At 40.3% G+C, this 14700-nt stretch overlaps 1 protein-coding gene across 4 annotated transcripts in view; it reads left to right on the forward strand.

Annotated features, from left to right (window-relative positions):
• Nucleotides 1-14700, forward strand: part of WDR7 (WD repeat domain 7) — a 583445-nt gene that overhangs the window by 177071 nt on the left and 391674 nt on the right. For all 4 annotated transcript variants that reach the window (XM_040337465.1, XM_040337471.1, XM_040337480.1 and 1 more), the window contains 2 exons: nucleotides 8559-9328; nucleotides 12848-12936. In XM_040337465.1, coding sequence (XP_040193399.1) covers nucleotides 8559-9328; nucleotides 12848-12936 — 859 coding nt within the window. The remainder of the gene's footprint in view (nucleotides 1-8558; nucleotides 9329-12847; nucleotides 12937-14700) is intronic.

Below are 14700 nucleotides of genomic sequence, written 5' to 3' on the forward strand. Positions count from 1 at the left end.
GGGAACCAGCGATGTTCAAACGGCGTGCTGTAGAACCGCAACAGATTCCGGATGAAATCCTTAGGCCGTGTATCCAGGAGTACAAACAATGGACTTAGCTGAAGCTTCAGTCAGACCATGGAATGAAATAAAAGAAAGGGGGCTCCAATAGCGCAGGTCAATAAAACCAATATGAGGTTTATTCAGTAAAAGTCATACATTAAAAATAATGACATAAAAAAGTGATCACGTGGTGAAGCAATATGGGGTGCTCAATGGCTTTACCCGACGCGTTTCGGCCACAGAAGCCTTCAACAGGGGCATATGAATGCACCCCCATATTGCTTGCTTATATAGACAAAATGGCTGTAAAAAAATGTTTCCATAATAGCCAGGCTCAAAGTTACCAACCAAAAAAGCACTAAACCAAATTAATCTGTCCAACTGTATGTAATTAAAAACAGAGGTTTAGTTGCATGTATTTGCAAATTCCTGGGTAAGCTGCAGGCCAACGTCAAGGCACTCCGTGTACTGCAGTCCTAGCTATGATTTTTAAAGCCTCCTAAAGAGGAGCACAGGCGTGCTAATCAAATAGATAGGGGGCAGGTGATAACCTAAACCCGCCCCTACCTATAGTTGGTCTGGCAAAAAAGAGCACTGGAAAAACAGTTTGATGTGGTCCGCACCTAGTCTGGTGGTATTTTGGTTTGGTAGGCATGTTTGGTTCCACTCCTGCATTTCTTTTGTTTTTCCAGTGCTCTTTTTTTTTTGCCAGACCAAGTATAGGTAGGGGCGGGTTTAGGTTATCACCTGCCCCCTATCTATACGTATCAGAAGAGAAGTTTTAAGAATGCAGTTTAGAGAACAAGTTTATATTGAGGGCAGAGAACTGATGTGAATGTATAATATAAATACAAATAAAATTAATACTCTGAGCTTTATTTTATTAGTTTAATAAATAACACAATTCTGAGCTATATTTTAATTTTCCATCAGGTCAGCCAGTTGTAGACACTCTTGCAGGTTAACTTGACGTACATTTGATGATAGGCGGGGACGCGTCGGTGGGGAGCGGTTTCCATCCCGGGTCTTCTGGGGGTCTTAAAGGTTTGACAAAGTCAGAATTTTAAAAGCAGCTTTTTGTCGGCTGTCTGGATTCTAAATACATTTTTACTGTAAATCGGTCTGCAGCTTTGCTTCCCTGTCAGTGCAGAGCATCTTAGCATACAATATTCATCAAATAAGGACAGCTGATTGTTAACCTTTATAGCGCTGAAAAGGAGATTCCTAGCTCTCTCTCCTCATGTCGGTAAAGGTTTTTTTTTTTTTTTTTCAGAAGCCGTGCTGCAGCCTTTGTGGAACAGGTCCATCCGCTGAATTGTGTTTTTTTTTTTTTTTACAATTACCGAAAACCCCGAGGTTGGCAGCACCCTTTGTTTTCCTCCACCTCCTTCCCAGCTGCTGCATTCTGTCCTGCAGCGCAGCTTAGAAAGGGCACCGGGGTCAGCCCTGACCTAGCTTGGTGCATTAGGGGTCTTGGCTTTCTTACAGCTGTCTTCATGTCCGCGCTAAGCTTCTTTTTCTGCTGGAGTTTAACGGCCGTACTTTTTATACTGCTGTGCTAGAGCTGACTCTCTCTCTCTCTCCTTGTTGTAGTGCTTCCCGATTTTTTTTTTTTTTAGTATAATCTGGGATGCTGGAGATGAACTGGTGAAACTTAAACCAAAGTTACAACTTGGATGGTGGCACAGAAATATATATATATTTTTTTTTAAATTGGAAAACATTTATTATTTGCCTTTTTTTTTTTTTTTTTTGTAGTTACAAATAAAATATATATATTTTTTTGTTATTTTTATTCTAAATTTTCAATGATACATTACAGAAGGTGTGTATTGACTGCCATATATCAAAACATAGTCATAAATAGGGCTGCAACTAACAATTATTTTCATAAATCGATTAGTTGGCCGATTATTGTTTCGAATAATCGATTTAATAACCTTTAAAAAAAAAAAGGTGAATTTGTGGCGATTTGCATTTTTACTTCTTTGGCCAATTTGTTGTTGGGCACATTAAAAACACAAGTTTCCGCAAAAACGCATTACATTCTTCTCCATTGAAGTCTATTGAACCAAAAAAATAAAATAGCAGCGTTTTGCATTAAAAAAAGTCCTTACCCTTTCCAAATACGCAGCAGCTGAAAAAAAAGCATGGATGTGATTGTGTCCCATAGGAAACGATGTAAATGAACTGTAGTGTGTTTCTACAAAAAACACCAAAAACAGGTGTGACCCAGGCCTGAGATGTTTAGTAACATAATGGGTTTAAAAAAAAACAAAAATTAGTACAAAAAGAGCAAATAATCGCTACTGTAAGGGGTTCATTTTTTACTGTGGGACAGTGAAAGTAATATTTACAGTAGGGATTTGCTCTTTTTTGTACTATAAAAGGAATACTTTTAACCTCATTATGTGAACTGGCCGATTAATCGATTATGAAAATAGTAATCGACTAATTTCATAATCGATTAGTTGTTGATTAATTGATTAGTAGTCATAAATGATACTTCAAGTAATAAAAATATGAATATAAACATAACCAATTTGGACAGACCTTAGATCAAATCATGTATACAAGATGTAAGGTGAAAAGAATTGCCCAATCCCCGAAAAGTGTAGACAACAAAATTGCACAAATGTACAAAACCTAAGACATTTGCAACCCTACTGTAAAGTATAGTGCCTGAAATCTTGGCAACTGCTGTACGCTCATTTTCTTAATGGTAAAAGCTTTTAAAAAATTTAAGGAAAAAAGAAAAAAAAGAAAGGGGAGTAGGAATAACACAAGCAGGATCACAGGTCAAAAGGGGGGAAAGGAAAAAATACCAAAAATTACACAAATGTACAAAACCTGAGACATGTGCAGCCCTACTGTACAGTATAATGTCTAAAATCTTGGCAACTGCTGTTCCCTAATTTTCTTAATGCTTTTAGAAATTGGGGGAAAAAAAAACCTGGGATGGGAAAGAAAATAAAGAAAGGGGAGTATAAGGAATAACACAAACTGGGTCACAGGTCAAAAGGAGGGAAAGGAAAAATACCAAGACATAGAATTGGGGTCCCCCTCCTTGCTCAGAGCCATCCTGTTGATGTCCCATACCACAGAACAAAGATCTAAAGTGGGGTTGACACTATAAGAAACGATTGTCCGATTTTTTCCACATTGTTTCACAACAAGTCTGAACCAAGGAAGGAAATAATGTCCGAAAGTTATTGTGCGACAAAGGCTTTTTTTGTTTGTTTCTCATCATGCGCCGTCTTTCTTTTCTGATTTACGAAAACGCTACACATTAAGTGAAAATCGTTCATTCTGTTCCCGTACGAGAACAATTAAGGAGTTTGTCCCTTCGGAAATTTTCGTTCAGAAGGTCGGAATCGGCTGTCAAAAGTTGTGTACACACTATCAGAAAATCGTACGATTCTTCCTCGGACAAAAATGTGTGCCCGATTTTTTTATTTTTATTTTCTTATCCTTAAGAAATTACCCCTATGAGGCCAGAGGGGACTGTACTTTGTAAAACAAATAAGGGTTCAAAATCTTCTAATATTTCTCCTAGTTCCTTGGTTGACATAGTAAGGTCTTCCATTCCCTGAATTTCCCTGATTCTATCCTCCTGATTTTTTTCACGGGGACTAAAGTGCTGGAATACAGGATTTTTCAGCTGTTATAAGATGTTTCAGAAGGGGAGTTTTTATACCTTTTGTTAGATAAAGATGAAATATTGCATTTTTAAAAAATCCATTGGAACTGGCTTGAAAAGCGCAATGCATAGCAACGCATACATGGTGCAGGACTCTGGACGTATTTCCAGTGCGTTGAAAAACCGTCCACTGGTTTGAAGTTGCTTTGCTATAAGAGCAATTGATTTTCTCTTGACCGGAAATGCAGATTTTTTTTTATGTCAACACATCCGGTGTGAACAAGTCCTTAGTAATGGTAATCAGACGTAGGGATGGGTGAATTTGTGCACTTGTAATGATTGTCCCTTCCCCAAATTAAACCAGAGGAAGATGTCTTCACCTGCTAGCAATAGACATCGGTCAAAGCATATTCATACTGCAGTAGGGAAATTAACAAATCAGCGCCCGTTCAAAGAATTCAACCTGGTTTTCCAGCACTTTTGCTTTTCTTACAAACCGTCTCCTGAATGACATAGCAAGCCTCAGCAGTCTGTGTGTTTGCCATATGGTTTGTTTGACCAGGGGCACAATACATCAATGCTTGCTTCACTTGGCCCGATAACGCTCCACTGTTGTCCATTGGGTTATTCTATTCCAAGATGCTTGTCACAAAGATTACCAACCTGACTTTTACATTCAACGCAGGGACACTCTCCACAACCACAGCAGGGAGAGAACATATTTAGGTATAATTTTGAAGTTTTTATCCAGTAAGAAGTATGCGCTGAACATATAGGAAAATATTTTCGATTTAGTGCAGCTTTTTAATGTTTCCTGCATCTTCCTTGCAAGATTATACTGCAAATTAAGCTATAGCAGCCATTCAGAAAGCTGCACTAAAAATTAATGTGAAGGAATAACTCAATTGTTTGGATCATTTGATTATTTACATGCAATTCTGTTCTTTATGTGAATAATCGCATAGTTCAGGAATCCAGTAGAGTGATTTGTTTGATCCCGATTACCAAATGAACACTTTATTCCCTGCATAGATTCCTTCATATTTCTGAAGCACCAGTAGGTAGAATTAAATACTAAAATGCTTCATCAATGCAAAAATAAGTTAATATCGTATATCTATATAAAGAACATCAATTCATATGTAAACCATATACTGTACAGTATCCATTCAATTTCCATCAGTGTCCCACCTTCAAGAAATAAATGAAAAAAATGTATATAGAACATATAGTGTGTGTGTGTGTGTGTGTGTATACGTACGTACGTACGTACGTACGTACGTACGTACGTACGTACGTACGTACGTGTGTGTGTGTGTGTGTGTATACTAGGTATAATTCTAGACTCTGACTTGTCATTTCAGCCTCAAGTCCAATCGTTGTCAAAAGTTTGTAGAATTCACCTTCGTAACATCTCAAAAAAGGGCCCCTTTTTTAACAAATGAAACCAACTCCTCATTCACTCCCTTGTTATCTCTTGCCTTGACTATTGCAACTCTCTTCTTATTGGCCTGCCTCTCTATAGGCTATCCCCTCTTCAGTCTATCATGAATACTGCTGCCAGACTTATCCACCTTACCAACCGCTCAGTGTCTGCCAAACCTGCCCTCCAATTTCTGCACTGGCTCCCGATCGCCCAGTGAATTAAATTCAAAATACTAACCACAACCTACAAAGCCATCAACAACTCTGCCCCGAGCTACATCACCAATCTTGTCTCCAAACATATCCCAAACCGTCCTCTCCGCTCTTCTCAATACCTCCTACTGTCAAGCTCTCTCGTCTCCTCCACCCATGCTCGTCTCCAGGATTGCTCCAGAGCCTCTCCCATCCTCTGGAACGCACTACCTCAACCTGTCCGGCTATCCCCTACTCTTGCTACCTTCAGGCGATCCCTGAAAACTCACCTCTTCAGGGAAGCCCATAACGTCTCCAACTAATCTTTTTCCACTTCCACCAGCTCATTCCCCACAGTTACAACCTTTTGTACCACCTGCCCCACCCTAATGGATTGTAAGCTCTTCTGAGCAGGGCCCTCTTAATTCTCTTGTATTTTATTGTATTGTAACTGTATTGTATCCCTTTTTTATATTGTAAAGTGCTGAGTAAACTGTTGGCGCTATATAAATCCTGTATAATAATATATGTATGTGTGTGTATATATATAGATAGAGAGAGAGAGAGATATCAAAAATTTAAATTAAAATTAAGTATTTTTTGATAAATATCTATATCGATAGATAGATAGATAGATAATCTGCGCTCAATTACAAGCAGCGAGAGGGGACATACCTCACAAACCCGCCACCTTTAGCGGCTTGCTCGGCTTTTCTGTCCCCATCTGCCGGTTGGTCGGACAGCCAAGCAAAGCCGTAATCAGCTTTGATCGGCTGTTCGTGATAGTAACCTGGAAGCGGTGACATGACATCACTTCCGGTTTACTCTGAAACATTCGGCACCATTTTTGAAAAGTTGAAAGCATTTAAAAACGCCTATCTTGGTGTTTTGAGAGCTTTTAAATTCAGAGGTCTTGTAGACCCCAGATCTCTCCATAAAGAGCACCTGTCACATGCCTATTTTTGTCACAAGGATGTTTACATTCCTTGTGACAGCAATAAATGTAATAAAATAAATAAAGCAACAGTGAAGCATCCCTGAAGGCATTATGTCAGTACTGTATCATAGGAGGTGTATGGTTGCCTTAATGAGAGGAGCGTAATTACTGCCACAAAATTGTATATATGTTTTGTATTCTTTTCCATTTTCCATGAAAATTTGAAAACTTCAAATAAAAACCATTGAAACAAAGCAACAATGTAAAAAAAACAAAACTAAAGTGCCCCTGTTCTCCCATGCTCGTGTGCAAAGGTGACCGTGCATATCGGTCCCGCGTGCACGCAAACAGCGATCGTCCCACACATGTGAGGTATCACTGTGAACGACAGATCATACGCAGTAATTCTAGCATCAAATCTCCTCTGTAAATCTAATGTGGTAACCTGTAAAGGTTTTTAAAGGGTTGCCTATAAATGGTAACATTCACGTTATTTGTCGCCGTGGCACGGGCGTGCGCAATTTTAAAGTGTGACATGTTTGGTATCTATTTTCTCTGCGTAACATTATCTTCTATATTCTACAAATAACTGGTCCTTTGTTTTTTTGCATTATAATTCAAAAAGTGTATTTTTCCCCATAAAATTGCCTTTGTAAAACCGCTGCGCAAATACCATTATTCTCTAGGGCAGTGGTTCTCAACCTGGGGGTCGGGACCCGCCGGGTCACCGAATCCTGGGCTATTCTTGAAGCCCGCACCACTCTCCCAGCCTTTTTGCGGCCACCCAGCAGGGCTGTCCCTGGAGCCTGTGGCTGCCCAGCTGGGCTGTTCCTGGAGCCCACAGCCGCCCACTCGGCCTCTTTGCAGGCGCCCATTCAGTTCACAGCATGGCTGAGGCAGAGACTAGAGGTCAGCTGGCTGGTGAGGAATGTGAAGTGGGATGGGCTGGAGGAGTCACCATCTCCTGATTTCGGCATAAGTGTCACTGCTGCGAGACACTTTATCAAGGGGTCACGGCATTAGAAGGTTGAGAACCACTGGTCTATGGCCTCTGCATTCAAATATATTTAATGTTTGGGAGTGATAAGTAATGTTCTAGTAAAAAATACTGTTTGTTACATATGAACAAAAAGTGCCAGAAAAGGCCTGGACTGGAGGTGGTTAAAGCAGAACTGAACCCATCGATTTGAGTACTCATGCACACAGGACGTTTTTCCAGCAGCTGTTGGGGACGTTTTGACATATTTTTAACGTTTAGGGCCAGTAAAAAAAAAATGTCAGCCTTTGCTTCCAGGAGCAGTAAAAAAAAGTGGCTAAACGCGCCAAGCCGCATTTAAAGGGTCACTAAAGGATTTTTTTTTTTTTTTTTTAGCTAAATAGCTTCCTTTACCTTTCTGCAGTCCTGGTTTCATGTCCTCATTGTTCGTTTTTGCTTTGAAGTAGCTGTAATCCTTCTCTGATCTCCACACTTCCTGCTTGTCTGGCTCCTTATGAAAAAACTCATGCGAGCTTCTCACTGTGGTCCATGATCAAGAAGGTGTGATTACTGTGTGTCTAAAACTCCTCAGAACCAATCAGATTCAGACTGCCCTGTGTTTGTTTGTTTTTGTTCTGTGTGTCTCTGTACTTCACAGAAACATGAAACTAGTTTAAAAACTAAACTAAACTGCAGGCACATTATATGATTGATTTTTATATATTTTTAATCATTTTTAAAAGGAATCAGTTAACTATTATGCCTCTATACCCTGTAAACAGTAATTTCAGCAAAACATTTTTTTTTTCCTTTACTGCTCCTTTAGCGGTTTTAGGGGTGTTTTACATTGTAAAGAGTGTTTTTTATTAAGAAAAACTCCAATGCCAAAAAACTCGGAAAAACGCACAATAACGCTAATGTAAAAATGTGGCTAAATGGGCATTTGTAGCGCTGGCATTGTGTGCATGAGCCCATACTCTTTGATAAAGTCTACATTCCCGGCATGACAGGAATGCTAACTGTCACATTTGCTTGTGTTCTCAACCTAACTGCCAGATCAACAAATGGCTGGTGTCATAATTGATCACATGTGCTGTTGGCAGTTGCAGGTCAAACAAGAGGATAAGATGGCAGCTTCCTTGGCTGAAATGGAGAGGAGGGTTTAGTTCTGCATTAAACCTTTCCTATTCTGTTAAAACTAAAACTAAGTTTTGGCATTAGATACTGTAGGCTTAGTTTAAAAGTTTTATCTCCATGCTTTTCAGCAGTGTGTAAACATTTATTATTATGCATAACAGTTGAGTACATTTTAATTTATATATATATTCTTTTTTTTTTTCTAACAGGGGAATTTACCTAAATATTCAAATAACTCCCTAATGGTGCAAGCAATAAAGACAAATGTAACAGACTCGGACATACACCTGCTCTTCTTTGATGTGGAAGCTCTAATTATTCAGCTCCTGACTGAAGAAGCCTCCAGGCCAAACACCGCACTTATCTCCCCAGAGAGTTTACAAAAAGCATCTGGCAGCTCTGACAAAGGGGGCTCTTTTCTGGGTGGTAAACGAGCAGCCGTGCTTTTCCAGCAGGTCAAGGAAACCATCAAAGAGAACATTAAAGAGCATCTCCTGGATGATGATGATGAAGACGAAGAAGCCATGCGACAGAAAAGAGACCAGAGCGACCCAGAGTACCGTTCTAGCAAGTCAAAGCCATTAACGCTACTTGAGTACAACCTAACCATGGACACAGCCAAGCTCTTCATGTCATGCCTTCATGCCTGGGGCTTGAATGCAACGCTTGATGAGGTCTGCCTAGAACGCCTTGGGATGCTTAAGCCGCATTGCCCGGTATCGTTTGGCCTACTCTCAAGAGGTGGCCACATGTCTCTGATGCTTCCCGGCTTTAACCATAGTGTCTTTAAAGCAGCTGATGAAATCATAGAAGTTGTGAAGAAAATGTCAGTTACTGAAGGACTTGGAAAAGGCAATTATGGTGTGTCACGTGCTGTCACTACACAACATCTTCTTTCACTTATATCGCTGGCCAACACACTCATGAGCATGACCAATGCAACGTTCATTGGAGACCACATGAAGAAAGCCCCTCAAAGGTACAAATGATCTTCTGATAAGGATGTAAACTTTTATATACTAGTCACTGTGCCCATAGTCGATGCCTGATTTTACTGTATGTTCTGTGTGCAAAAAAAAGCTCCAAACACCATTTTTTTCATATAGGCAGAGAATCCATAGCCCTGTGTAAGCTACGTGGGGCACCTTCTTTTTCTGCTCCTTGAAGAACGGAGTGGCAGGAAGACAAAGTAAAGATGACTATGTGCTGCATGGAGTGGTGTTAAAGTAAACCTTTTACTTTACTTTACAGGTTTATTTTAGGAAGGTTTGGAAACTGTTTTTTTTTATAGATTTCCTCTTGCTTTCTGTCCAGGTAGCAACATTCCGGATAGGAATTGGTGAAACATCTGAAATGACAGCACCCTAAATTACTCATCAAAGATAAAGCATTGCTGTCTGTATGGGGTGTTCTTCCCAATGGAGCCTTGGGCACCATTTAGAACTTTTATTTTTATTTTTTATTATTGATTCTCTCCCCACTCTGGGCAAAAAAATAGTTTGGGCTTAGTAGATACTCTTCATAATTCACACTTTCACATCATTAGTTGTTGCATTCCAATCATGGAGTTGTTTTCAAGCAGACAAATATGGCTGCCCTTTCTACATATTTAAATCCGTGCTATATAGGCAAAAAAAATAAAAATAAATCGGTATCTTATGATTATAAATGTAAATAATGTGCATATTTTAGTGCTTTCTCGGTGCAATATATACAAAGGGCTGCAGTATGTACAATGTGGTGGAGAGCATAGGCGTGCACACAGGGTGTGCCAGATGCGCCTGGATACACCCTAATGACTCCGTGTGGCGCAGATTCCCCCTGTTTAGACCTCCTGACATTTAAAATAATTAAATAAAATGATAAAAACTACTGACACCATCCACTGCTTTACGAACACCGTTAGTATATATATACACCCATGCACACACGCATATGTGTTTGAGCTTTGGATTGCACATCCTAATGCAGTAGGCTGTGTACGCCTATGGTGAACGGTTATTCTGCTGATAACACTCCCCCCCCCCCCCCCCCCCTCACTGCCGCTAACTACCTAAGGTACCCGTGAGCTTGCCCACACAAGGCTCATGGAAGTAGAAGTGCTTGTTGAATCCATCCTAAGTTGTGATGACAGGGTTAAGAGAAGATTTATTTTGACTTAAAAGTCCAACAAAAAGGGAAAAATAAGGTTTGAAAATATACAGAGGGATGCTCTGTATTAAGGCAAAATTATGTTCTGCGGGGGGGGGGGAGGCTTTGTCTAAGGAGGAGGAGCCCAGAGTGCGGACCTGAGAAAAGGAGATTGGGGGGGGGGGGGGCGCCTTGCAGAGCATGTAAGTATAAGCCTTGTGGGAAAAAAAATACAATCACTTTAGGTAAAAGCAAGCAAATTTGATGCCCAGAAATGGACTTAATAGAGAAAATACATACTGTTGAAGGTGATAGTTATTCCTTAAGCTTAAAATATAACTAAAGCAAAACTTTTTTTTCTCAGTCTTGAATAACGTGGAGATGGATCAGAGCACCTGTCAGGCTTTTATTGCTGTTTGTGCCCCTGTTAGGGAGATTCACCCTCTATATTTGTCCTGTTTACTGTTATTACCGAGAGTGAAAGTAAAAACAACCCCCCCCCCCCCCAAATTTTGGATTGTCGTCAAAACACAAAAAGAACGAAAATCTTTCAATGGGACTTGATAACAGCCAGTGATTTCCTATAACTTCCTGTTTTGGCACAGGAAGTGAAGGTAGATCACCCTAGTGGGACACGGATGACAAAAAAGGACCGAGCTTATAACTTCCCTTACTCTATCCAAAATGGGGGGGGGGGGGAGGCTTTGCCTTTTAGTTCTCGTTTAAAACCATATAGGCAACTACAGGGAGGTTTATTCACTGAAGTCAAACTTTTCCACAACTAGTCGTGCAATGTCTTATGTGCTACAACTGTGTGCAGCCATTCAAGTGTGATTGCTTAGTGTAAACGTGATTGCCTAATGATCAGTGGAGAAGACACTGTCTGGAATCTGTCAAGGTCAATGGAGATTTTTAAACGTAAGACTGCAAAGCTTCCAGCAATTACCCTTGATGGCTATTCTTGTTTGTTTTATGTTCCATTTAATAATTAACCTGAACAACACTGAGGGATCACTGAGGGATCACATGATACAAGCTCATCAGGAATAGCCAGTAACTTCCCGATTTCGAAGGACTTCTGTTATGAAAACCTTGAGGGCTTTCATAGACTATTCCACCAGCAAGTCCAGCTTCTAGCAATTGCCCTTGATACCTATTCTTGTTTGTCTTATCCATATAGTGATTAAAGCGGAGCTCCGCTGAAAAAAAAAATATTAAAAGCCAGCAGCTACAAATACTGCAGCTGCTGACTTTTAATATCAGCACACTTACCTGTCCTGGAGTCCAGCGCCGTCCGCAGCAGAGAACGAGCGACCGCTCGTCCTCTGCTGCCCCCCGCCATCCTCGGTGAGGGAACCAGGAAGTGAAGCGCTCCGGCTTCACTGCTTCGTTCCCTACGCCTGCCGATTGGCTCCCGCTGTGTACTGGGAGCCGAGTGTTCCCAGAACACAATGGGGGGAGGGGAGGTGACGTCATGCCCGCAGTCTGCCCGAGACTGTGTGGCCAGAAGTGGGTGCAAATACCTGTCTTTAGACAAATGTGACACCGGAAGGGGGGAGGGTTCCGTTCAGCAGGAGTTCCACTTTAAGGTGGAGCTCCTCTTTAATCTTACCCCCTTGGAGTGATCACATGATACAAACACTTGCTGATCAGGAATGGCACAGTAACTCCCAACTTGGTAGGATTACTGTTATGGAAGTCTTGAGTGCTTTCATAGACTTTTCTGCCATCCGATAAGTCCACAAGTCCGCTGTCAGAGACCTGGCCTCCTGAATGACCTTCACATAAAGCAAATGGGATTTTGTTATTTATTGTATTACAATGTTGTGCATGTTTTCAGGCAATATCAGTTTTGTCTTTTTCTTTTCAATTAATACATGTGTAATCAACAAAGCTCAGGTAACATCAGATCTTTGGCAAAGCTTTTTTTTTTGTCATCTGAACAAGGCTACTTTAACACTGCAATAGTCCTGCAAAATTACCTTGACTAAGTTGTGCGTTGGCCAGCTCTCATGCTAGGATCTTACGCACGTCGGCCGCCATGTAGCAGTAAAACTGCTATAGGGTGGTCGTGAAGTGGTTGAACATTTGATATTTATGTTTATGTGATTTGCAGGTCATTGCATTCTGTTTTTATGTTCATTTTACATAGCGTCCCAACTTTTTGGAATTAGGGTTGTAATATGGTGTGGGCCATGACTTGGTTGGGAATCATGTGGGTGGGGAGAGAGAATCATGTTGGCGTGGGGGTAGGGGCGGGTGGGGTAAGAGAATCGCAGCTTATAATCCTAGTATTTGTGTACCTGGGTATGTTCTTGCACTGTTCTGTGTCTTAACATTTTGTCAGTGACTTCTGTGTTTGTCTCAGGCCTCCGAGATCCGGCTCTCCAGATTACACAAAGGTAAAGCCTTCCCCTCAGAGCTCCAGCAACGTAATGCAAGGACAGATAAAACAAGGTAAGAGCAATGTTCTCACAATAAGGATATCATAGGTAAAAAAAAGGTAAAGAAAATCAGTGCTCTAAGTGTAGTAATGGCACAAATAGTTGTGGTTTCAACTAAAGAATTTTAGAAGATTTGAGGGTAAAGATTTCTGTTACATTTCATAACATTTCATGCAACCTGCAAAGTGACATATCTTTTTCTGGAAATAGGTGTTGTAGATCCAGAAGGGCCACATAACATCAGAGAACAAAAAAGGGCCTATTCCTACCTGTGTATGGGAGTCAGTGTGGGGTGTTAGTGCATTTTTTATTATTTTTTTTGTATCCTAATTCATCCTCTTGTTACACTTTACAATCTGCCATATAGTAACTAACTTATTTAGCATAAGTACATAATAATAGGCCGATTCCTAACCTTATGCAGACCGTACTTGGGTTGAATTTCTAACAAATTTTCTTTCGAAAATCAGAAATTTTGTGATCCGATGATGCCACCATTGATTTTGAAATTCGACCAACCAAGCCTTCAATTTCACCTCTTGTTGCTACAAAAATTTAGTTTCATGCCTGAGAATCTTCTTCTTACATTTTGAGGAATTTTCATTTCTTGCACTCCCATCATTGATTAGAAAATCGATTGTTTTTCAAAAAATTTCCAACGTGTCTGATCACTCAAATTCTATGTCCGCACAAAAATCAGCTTTTTCTGCATACATAAATCGAATTCTAAAAAAAAAAAAAATTGGAAAATCAGAAATGTTGTGCGTTTTGATGATCCGATTGTGCCGCCATTAAATTTGAAATTTGACCAACCAAGCCTTCAATTTCACCTTATGTTGCTAAAGAAAATAATTTTCATGGCCGTTAATCTTCTTATTTTCTTTCTGGGAATTTTCTTTTCTTGTGCTCATGCGCATATTTATTTTTCAATTTATATTTCTCGCATGATTCTCCCATCTTTATTTTGAAAATCATTTGTTTTTAAAAAAAGAAAATTCCAACATGTCCGTTCACTTTAATGCCATAGCTGCATGTAAATTGGCCATTGCGGCCTACTAAAACCCCTTTCACACTGGGGCCACATTGGGGCTAAAGTGCCCCTCGTTTTAGCGGCACTTAATCGCTGTTTACTAAATACAGGGATCTCAAAGATGCTTCTTGCAGGACTTTTCCAAACATCTGGCAAACGCACTGCCCCAGTGTGAAAAGTCAGCGGTTTTTAGGGCGCTTTACAGGCACTATTTCTAGCGCTAAAATGCCAGAAAACCGCCTCGTTGTGAAAGGGGGATTCACTTATGGCCCGTACACACGATCCGAATATCGGACGAAAACTGTCATCTTAGCAAGAATCATACAATTTTAATGTCATGTGTACACTACTTTCGGGAGCTGATCACAACAGTTCATCCGATTATTATTTGATTGGACCAGCACAAAAGTTTTCCTCGTACGATACCAGATCTCATGATTTTCATTTAGTCCGTATAGTTGTTTTCCAAAAATACAATACAAATACACTACTACACATCACTTCCAATTAATTTTTCCTGTCGTACGAGAATTTTCGTGACTTTATTACCCTATTCAATCTCTACTTGCGACTATTAAGCGAAAAAAGTCGTACGATATTCGGATCGTGTGTACGGGACATAAAACTGGAGAGTGCAAAATCTGGTGCAGCTGTGCATAGAAACCAATCGGCTTCCAGGTTTTATCGTTAAAGCTTACTTGAACAAGCTGAAGTTAAAAGCCGATTGGCCACCATGCACAGCTGCAC

Source organism: Rana temporaria, chromosome 1 (genome assembly GCF_905171775.1).
Source record: "Rana temporaria chromosome 1, aRanTem1.1, whole genome shotgun sequence".
NCBI lineage: Eukaryota > Metazoa > Chordata > Amphibia > Anura > Ranidae > Rana > Rana temporaria.